The following is a 9,623-nucleotide window of genomic DNA, read 5'->3' on the forward strand; positions in this document are numbered from 1 at the left end:
TGGTGTTAGATTGTATACAACAGAGGGTCTGTTACATATATTACTGGAAAATTAGACTCCCACTTGTCAGATGGGGACTTAGTGTAAATGATTCAGAATTTATTTTCAATATTCTGATAACAATACAATAAGCTTGCTTGAGTTTCAAACTTACTCCATGGATAAAATTCACAATTTGTATCTTCTGCATGTCCAGCCTTCAAAAACCTAATATTTTATTTTCATGCAAAAAAAAAAAGAGCGCAGCAGGCAGATGCCAATCCTTACCTACTTTTCTCCGTTGACCAAGACGTTCTTTCTTAGTAATAGGAATTTCTATAAATAATAAAGTAAAGTTACAAAGTATTGTCTTGTGAATATATATGTGTACTAATTTAAGTTTCATATCAATACCTTAAAGGTTTTCAAGTACTGTCCAACATTAAAGTAATAATGCACCATGGTGACCGTAATAAATGATTGCTTCAATTCATGAAAGGCAGCTTATGAAATGATTTGCAGTTCATCAAAACAACTACACACTTAATGAACGCATGATTAGTTATTTTGAGTTTATGAAGTTCTTTAACTAGTTCATGAATAAATCAGCCATTTTTTTTCATCAACTTTTTATCAAAATGTTCATGAACTATTTTACGAACAATTCATAAACTTCATGAACCTTTTTCACATGGGTTAAATAATGCCATCTAAGATAATGACACTAAAGCTTGTGCCAAAGTTTGTCTGTTGTTGTAGTTGGTTGTTTGTTGAAGTCAAACAAGGGACATCACTTGACAATTACTGACGCCTCAGTTAATTATCTTGCTTAACAAGTGAATATTGTCTCTGACAACATGTGTACAAAGTTGTATTTAAATATCTTACATGATCATAGATTTCTACCAGGTTAAAGCTTTCACATGATGACGATGATGCAGATGATAACAAAGACAAATGCCTAGCTATGACAACTATAACCCTTTCATTCATGAGCAACCATCACCTTTATGAGCAAGCATACATTCATATACAAAGTTTTACTTCTTTGATATAATCTTATATACCGGCCCTATCAGCATTTCACAGGAGGGAAACAAAAGCAATACTCTCATTTTAGAGGAGAAAATTAGGCCTGGCACCTTGTGATTATGTGTGAACATTACAAAGGAGAATAATAAACCCTATTTTACAATATTAAGCTAATAAAGATAGGGTATCTTGTGAGACTATGAAGCAGGAAAATAAACCCGGTGTTACAACTGGTCATGACAGGAACAAATCTTAACTAATCTGTAGAATATATGATGCAGTGGTTTTCACTATCTTGGGAATGGGGCAAGGACGTTAGAATTGTGAAGATGAATAGGTTGATTGTTCAGAACTTTATTAACAGTCATCATTGTTAACTTTGAAACCTTTACTTCTCAATTGTATAAAACTTGGCTTAGTTATCCACAGGTTATCTTTTGGTAAGTTTGAACATTTAAATGATTTGATTGGTTGATATTAATTCCTGGATAAGTATTGACCTATCAATTATTTTTTTGGGCTAACTTTGACTAAACCAATTTAGACTTAACCACCTTTTATACAATTGCCTGCTGAAAGTTAAATGGAGGTGCATGTGATCAGTAAGTAACTTTCTAACAAGATTTGAGATAACTGTAATCGCTGTATCTGTTTTATTTAAATATATAAGCACATCATCAAATACTTTAACATTTTAAAGTTAACAACGATATCGTTAACAACGTTAATTAACTTAAACAAAGGTCTGAACAATCGGCCAATTATATGTGCCTAAAATTGTGAATTTGCGATAGTATATTTCAAAGAAACAAAGCCAAGCCCCATTTAATGTCCTGGCCCCATTTTCTCGATACTTCTTAAGCTTAACAGGCTTAAGTCGCTTATTTCAATTAGCCAAAATACATACTGAAAATGGATTTTTATAAATGAAAAATGTTTTTTTCTGATAATCATACAAATTATTCCTACATAATTTCTAAAAATTCTTGAAGAAGTTAATATAACTCATTTAATAGAACAACAAAAATAGTGAGATTAGCTTAATCTTGTTATAAGGGACTTAATAAGTTTCGAGAAATTGGGGCCTGGGTTTGAAGAATTTTAAGAGAATAAGACTGCATTAAATTTAAACATACTTGTTTTTAAAGAGTTGATTTATTTGTTTTAATTTTCTTTAGGAATGTGAATTTTAATTCCAGTTCTTGAGAAAAAAGAATACATTTTGGGATTGTGAATGCACGGGCTCAATTTAAAAAAAAAACACTGCTTAAAAATGTACCTTAAATTCGTGAAATTAATTTCTTTTGACAAAGACACAAAAACGGCCTATCTATATTTCTTAGATATTTCTAAAACAAACAAATGGCATAAAGTTCATCAAAATCAGAGTATTAATCAATATAAAGCCAATAAATTCTAGAAACCCACTTTTCACCAGCAGTGCACATTAAAAGGTTATGACAATTTCAACTTTAACCATGCTAGCCAAATTGGCTTGCTCATTTTAGAAGGATCATGATTTATTATGGAACAAAACTGACAGTTTAATGCTGCTTGCCATACTCTAAGCTGTTAGTAGAATAAATTGCTTTTCTGGTAAATGTATATATTAATTCATTTATAATTTGGTATACTGGACATATTTAAAAAAAAAAGAAAGTCAGGCTTTCAAGTGACCAATATCAAAAAAGTAGGGATAAAAGTAGGAGGATTTTTTCGCAAAAAGTAAGGTAAAATAGGGATATTAAGAGCAAAATATAGGGAAAGTAGGGCTCTTCACTAATCTTTTTGGATGCAAATAAATGAAAATTAAACCTATTCATCATAGTAATGTATAGGTAGTTATCTTTGCTCAGAAACCAGTGCTTCAAGAGGGATTCTGCCACAGGGTGAGAAGATGATTACCTTTTTATGTAATACAGTATTTGATACATAATATGCCAAGTGTCTGTATTTCAACTGAATAAAACTAACATATACCCTACCAGAGTTTATCTAAGATACATAACTGTTCCGGGTGATATGACAAGTTGATCCAAATTATCTCCCTTGGACAATCTATTTTCTACAGAATCAGGCAGAAATATTGGCATTCTTTCATCTGCCTGATGGGAGATAGGTAAACACTTGATCAGACAAATCATTAAGCAAATTAGTTGCTAAAACAAAATAAAGCTCCAGAAATTATTGCTAATTCATGGTTACTGACCCTGCCAAGAGTCTTGAAATATCAGAGAATCAAGTTAAAAAAAGATCAGAGCATGTCAACTGTTCATTGGTAAAAAAAAATCTTGATGCAAATTAAAATTTGTTATTATAAATATTTTTATTAATTGGAATTCATTCCATTAAAATCAAGATGACATATTTATCAATTAAATTTATAAATAAAAAAAGATATCAATCATAGAGTCAGTTAACAATTAACATATCAATTAATAATACAAGATATCAATCATAAGGTCACTAACACAACTGCCATATGTTCTACTTTCTACAGGCGTTGGCAGTTGGCGGAATTCCCAGTCCTAAGCTCGACAGACTCGATCAATGGCATTTCCCGAGACTAAAATACACAACAATACTGAGTGCTGTATGTACTGTATAATATACTTCCGCGACTGCAGAAAATGAATGATACTGTCAGCACTGTGGAATTTCTGTTGCTCAATGGCTGGGTTGTTGCAACATAATGATCTCTTGTTGTTTTAATTGACAAATGGTGTAATTAATGTTGTGATATGCACATATACTGCAACTGTGCACCACGTCTGTACACTATAATCACACTCCCTGTTCTTTTGAATTGCTTCGCTGCAATTTATGTTGTGTTAAATGTTAATGTAGCAACATTTTTTGTCCCTCAATAAAACCACCTGTTCAAAATGAACATGAAATTGCACTTAAAAACCATGTGTTTACTTTTTTTATTGTTCTATCTTGTGTCAATCTTATTTTGAAATTTAGATTGAAGACCAAGAAAGATTTTGTACATTATTATTTGGGAATGTTATAAAAACACATATATCAAGTAAAATTTCTGTCATACAATTTTAAATCAGTAACTGTACAACCCAAATTAATGAATTTATACATGAGCACAAGTGTACAATTTCTATCACTATATATAGGGTAGTGGGGGATTTTTAAACAATAATATTTTTATTCACTTTAAGTTCACAACAGTTTTATTTATTGGTTATTGTTTACTTGGAGGTGAATTTGTCTATATGAAAATAAATCATTTGAGTGTTGCATAGCCATGCAATTGATTAATTTTCATACACTCCCCTGTAATAAAATAAACTATAAAGTTTAGATAATATAATGGTTGTAATTATTTTGTTACAGACAAACCCCACCTTATTGACCACAAGTCATTTTAATCTTTCGCTTAAGCCGCCTTTTATCTCTAAACCTTAGTTAGGGAACAAAATTGAAAATATAAATGTAGGTACTTGTATAATTCTATATTTTGTCAATTTCTCATCTTTCATGGTCTTTTACATGATTAGTTATCCTCTCATAAAAATTACTCATCTACTTCCTACAGTACTTGGAAATTCTATTTAAAGTGTCTAGTAGAATATGAAATACTCATCACTCTCATGAAATAGTTAGTCTAGCTGAACTAATGTGTTACGCTTTCTTTATGAATGACCAATATGATTCAACATTATTAAAGTATGGACAATCAACATAAAACAAATTGAAAAATACTGTCAATTCATTGGTTCAAAAATTATGTCAATTATTATATTTACTTTATTGGGACCAACTGCTTTTTCCTCTTGTTTTAAACGAGGTAAATACAGATTGTAAACATTGATATTACTTTTTTATAATAATTTCCGAATTGTCGACATATTTCATTGCCAGAGCTCCACTGAGCATACTATCATTTACCAGTTTCCAAATCATCAATATTTTAAGATCTGATGAATATTTTAAAAAGGACAGACAGACGAACAGAGGGATGAATGGACGGGACTGATGGTTTATTTTGACTTGCACATAGTACATCGTCAATATAATAATTTTATCCTTATTAAAGCAGACTCTAATATAACAATAACTTGATGGAATTTATATGTGCTAAAATTTCCTCAACCTAGACAGATGGCCCTAGGGGAGGATCAGACCTTCTTCATGACTGAAATATGTACTAACCACATAACCATAGAGAAACATATATTAACTCTCGTTTCTGTACTACCACTTAATAATTTTCTATGTATCAATTGTTCAATCATTCATTGGTTTGGCTGCAGGCTTGTCAAGCTGAATCAAGGAATCCTAAGGACAACCATCAATAAGCCGATACTTGCAACTGCATGTAATACCAATGTACATGTCACAGCAATATTGCCAATAAAAGACTCACAGACATTGCTGTCTGAAGGTCATTAATCAAAGATGAATTTAAGGAAGACACCATCATTTGAAGCATCTAAATACATGTATTAAGATTTTAAGTATATACATAATTTATCATGACACTGTGACTTACGGTAAGTGCTTCAATATAATACATGCATATCGCCTCATATGAATCATAGGTCAAAGGATAGTGTCTAAGTGTTTTGTCTGCAAGTCTAGAATAAGTGTCTCGCACATGTGCAATAACACCCATGTGCTATAATTATGTTACGCTGTCTGACTTCGAATGCAAATGAAGACTATCAGTATTTGATCATTCACACAACCTGCCTTAGTCTCACTGTGGTATATATATATATGTATGCAAAATCTCACCCTCGATGGAGAACAAGCCTCTCGTATCCTGCTTTTCTCCTTCTGGCGCCGAATTGTATCCATTGACAAAACTATGCAGTATTTTGTTTAACAACTAATTGTTATTCTAACAGTTACAGTTCTGACTCATTGTCATTCACGATAGTTGATTACAGTTCATTAGTGCAATTGTATAATTCACATATAGAAAGAAACCTGAAAAGACTATTACAAACACATTCAGGTTTTCTAGCAGACTTCTGAAATGATTATCTCCTTTTTGTATTTGAATCAATCGATTGGCAACAGGCGAATATGCCTCTGCACAATTTCAAGATCACATTTCGATTAACTAGAAAGAACCATTTCAATTCCACTTACATGAAGATCATCAATTTTTCTATCAAGGATTAAAAGAATATCACTGAAAATTGTTGTTAATAATGTATAATATGTTTAGTATAATTGTATAGGAAATAGATTTTTAACAAAGAAATTGATGACTCAATAATCAATATGTATGGTAACTGAAACCACAAGTGTCGATAACCCACACGCCTGTCACATTAAAACTATCGAATAGTAATTAAATGCCTAATTGATATTGTGTATCTAGATAAGAATGTATAAAGTTATAAAAAGACGAAAAAATATTATATATTTTAAAAAATACCAGATTTGTTCTATGTGATTGCAATTGTCACTTTAACATCAAAAGAAATATTAAATGTGTAAAATTAGATCCGAAAATTCCACTTAGTTATAAACCAAAGGTTTCCTGGAAAATAATCCACATTCTTCAAACTTTCCAAATGAACAAAAAGCTACACAAAACACATAATTTTATATCCGTCTCGAAAAATCTCTGTTTCTCGTCTGTAGAAATGAAGCTGCAGATTCCAATGGCCTTTTCTGGAAGTCTGTCTAGATGAGATATAGATTGATTTCTAGAGTTATGACATTTGGAGGGAAACTCAACTCTTGCTCCATCATAATAAATGTTGCATTTTTCATACCGTATATATGCCAATCTGACTGCCTTATATCTAGGGGTATTGATTGCGCAAACAATTACAATATCAGCACCAATCTGGCTAATAATGAGGATAAAAATAAGAACCAGTCCATAGATGCTACATCATTTGATAATTTTATCGCATACCATATTTAGACCCATTTATATGTTTTCCTTATTCCAAATTTGAAAATTCTTCAAATTTAAGCAGAATTCATGCTCCTTTATTCTCTAGTCCCCTATATATACCTTGCTTTCATCATGACTTTTGGTACATTAGTGTCCAGAGCTGCTATCCCTTAAAAAACGTTCAGTATTCCCTGTAAGTCAAATCATATTGAATCAGGAATCTAGAACTTCCCAAAACAGGCAATTGTATGCTATTACTGTCTTAATATGAACTTAGTAAAACATTCTCATCATTCAGTTAATAAAATCAATCAAGACATTTTTTACCTCACCAAAAGCAGTTTCGATCAGTAAGTTTTAGGCACTAAGAGATTCGTTTGTAACAGCTTAAGTGCCATTCTTGTGAGTGTAGTTTAAAGCTACAATTTAATTGGTCGGTTGATGTAAATCCAAATGATGCAGACTGTCTGTTTATGGATGCTTTACACTGGGGCATACAGTAACGAGCCAACTCTTGAGTTGTTAGTTCGGAGGTGATACGTCAAGGTATATGCCAAATCGCTGATGACCACAGTCAGTTTCCGTTCATGTGGGAAATATATCAACGGGCTAAATAATGTCACACTTGATTTGAAATTTATTGGATGGATTTGGGAGGAATCAAAGCCATGATAATGCAATACAATGAAGACATGAAGTTCATTTGAAACAGTAGAAATATAAAGTAGGCGTAATATCACCAAACAATGCTGCGGAGAATGCTTGAATTTTAAGGTGTTTAGTTTGTGGTTTTTTTTCAATTTTGATACATGCAGAATTTCTCATACATTTTGGTATGTCTTCTTCTAATGTATCTTCATTCAATTGAATGCTGTATTACAATGATGAAAGAAGAGTGAAGGCTCCATTGCATTTGTGGTTTAATTTGATCAGAATATGATCCAAACTATATAAAATGCTTTAAATCAGACAAAAAATGGTATTTTTAAGCATAGTATTTGGATATAAAGCTGATAAAAAAATACTATTGATTGTCCGAGGGTTAAAAATGGATATTGATTGATTTAAATCAAAAATTGTTATTATTAAACACTTGTAATTGGCATATTAGCTAATTGTTTCAATATTTTATAACTACTGGTATGTCTAAATCTCATTCATTCTTTTCCTTGTCTTTATTCATAAGTGATAAGTATTATGTTCATTCATCTATCCATAATAATTACATTATTGACAAGGTTAAGTTATAAGGGAAATATGTTGAGGCCATAATTTTCTTAAAGGTGAAACATATTATTCATAAGGATATATCTTAAATCATCAATTATCAAAATCTGTATCGCCAGTCATCAATGTTGTCCTTTAAGAAGAATTATAATCAATCATTGAAACAACAATAGAAAGAAAAAAGCATTTCCCCAGCCGATGGCGAGATATTTTTTCTATATTTGTAGTGCAAATGTTGCGTTTTCCTGCATTCTAAGCTAAACTAACTTGCTATATAGTCAAACTTTAAAAATGTTGTTTTTTATACGTTTTTGTATTCCTCAAAGTTTTTTTTTTAATAAACAATCTCACATAGTCGTGACATATTAGTAGTGGGTAATCATAAATGTTTATATTGATACCGGTGACGTTACCAGTAAAAAGTGTAAAACGCAGACTCTCTGGAATATGCTGTCCTTATACAAAAAAGCGGGTATCACATAAATCATGTGATCATACTCAATTAATTATTATATGAAATAAGGGAATATATCAAACATTCACTCATTTGGATAGGAGACTATCAAGTAGGAAAAAAACCTGTAGATTCAAATATATCAATTTATTTACTTAATATAAATGAAGAGTTTACGTTTAGACATGTTGAAATTCTAAGACGGAGTGATTTATTTCATGTAAATTTAAAAACAAAACTTTAATTTGAATACTAGGCATTCTTGATTTCTGATATATGCAATTGCAATGTTCGAATTAGTAAATAAAAGAAATATACGTAGGGGATCCTTAATCAATTTACAAAATAAGACCGCACAAAATAGTGTACCGCCATCAATTTACACATCATGGTTTAATTTTAAATAGAACGCTTATAATGTAACAAGACAGTCCATTATATTTCACACTGTATGCCAATCTAATTTGGGAGGAGTTCCAGAGAGACACAAAATCATCGCTCCCAGGTTTTAATGGCATGCTGGTAATGAGCCTCTCCATAGGAAGGCACATCAGGCCCGATATGCTATAATGGCCTGGTGGAATCACTGCTTACCACTCTGCCATCATCAGCAATGATATATTTTGTCATAAACAAAATGAAAATTGAAAAACAAATATGTCTAACACTACTGTATCATAATTAGACAAAATGATACCCTCTTTATAAATATAAAACATAAATACACCTTATACAATTAATATTACACATTTCAGTAATATTTTTTGACAAATTCTTAAACACTAACAATCAGCAGGTGGTTTGAACAGAGTTTACAGCAAGAAGAGTGGGTGGGGTTGGTAAATACTCACTTGTAGGGAGGTTTCTCTCATTTTCTGAGCCACTGATTCCCTAATTTTGGCTGCATCACCTCTTCGGTGAAGCGCCTGTGTAAATTTCCTGTCTCCCATTTCACTGTCTTCCCATAAATCTGCGATTTAAAGTTATCACTACTACAAGGAAGTTACAAAATTCACCATGTTGTTTTTCTAATCAAGGGAAGTAACTCTAGCT

General features: G+C 31.5%; 1 protein-coding gene across 2 annotated transcripts in view; it reads right to left on the minus strand.

Annotated features, from left to right (window-relative positions):
• Positions 1-9,590, minus strand: part of LOC128220760 (dedicator of cytokinesis protein 9-like) — a 91,589-nt gene extending 81,999 nt beyond the window's left edge. For both annotated transcript variants that reach the window (XM_052929283.1, XM_052929280.1), the window contains exon 1: positions 9,422-9,590. In XM_052929283.1, the coding sequence (XP_052785243.1) occupies positions 9,422-9,520 (99 nt within the window). In that variant the 5' untranslated portion in view covers positions 9,521-9,590. The remainder of the gene's footprint in view (positions 1-9,421) is intronic.
• Positions 9,591-9,623: the final 33 nt, after the last annotated feature.

Source organism: Mya arenaria, chromosome 15 (genome assembly GCF_026914265.1).
Source record: "Mya arenaria isolate MELC-2E11 chromosome 15, ASM2691426v1".
Taxonomy (NCBI): Eukaryota; Metazoa; Mollusca; class Bivalvia; order Myida; family Myidae; genus Mya; species Mya arenaria.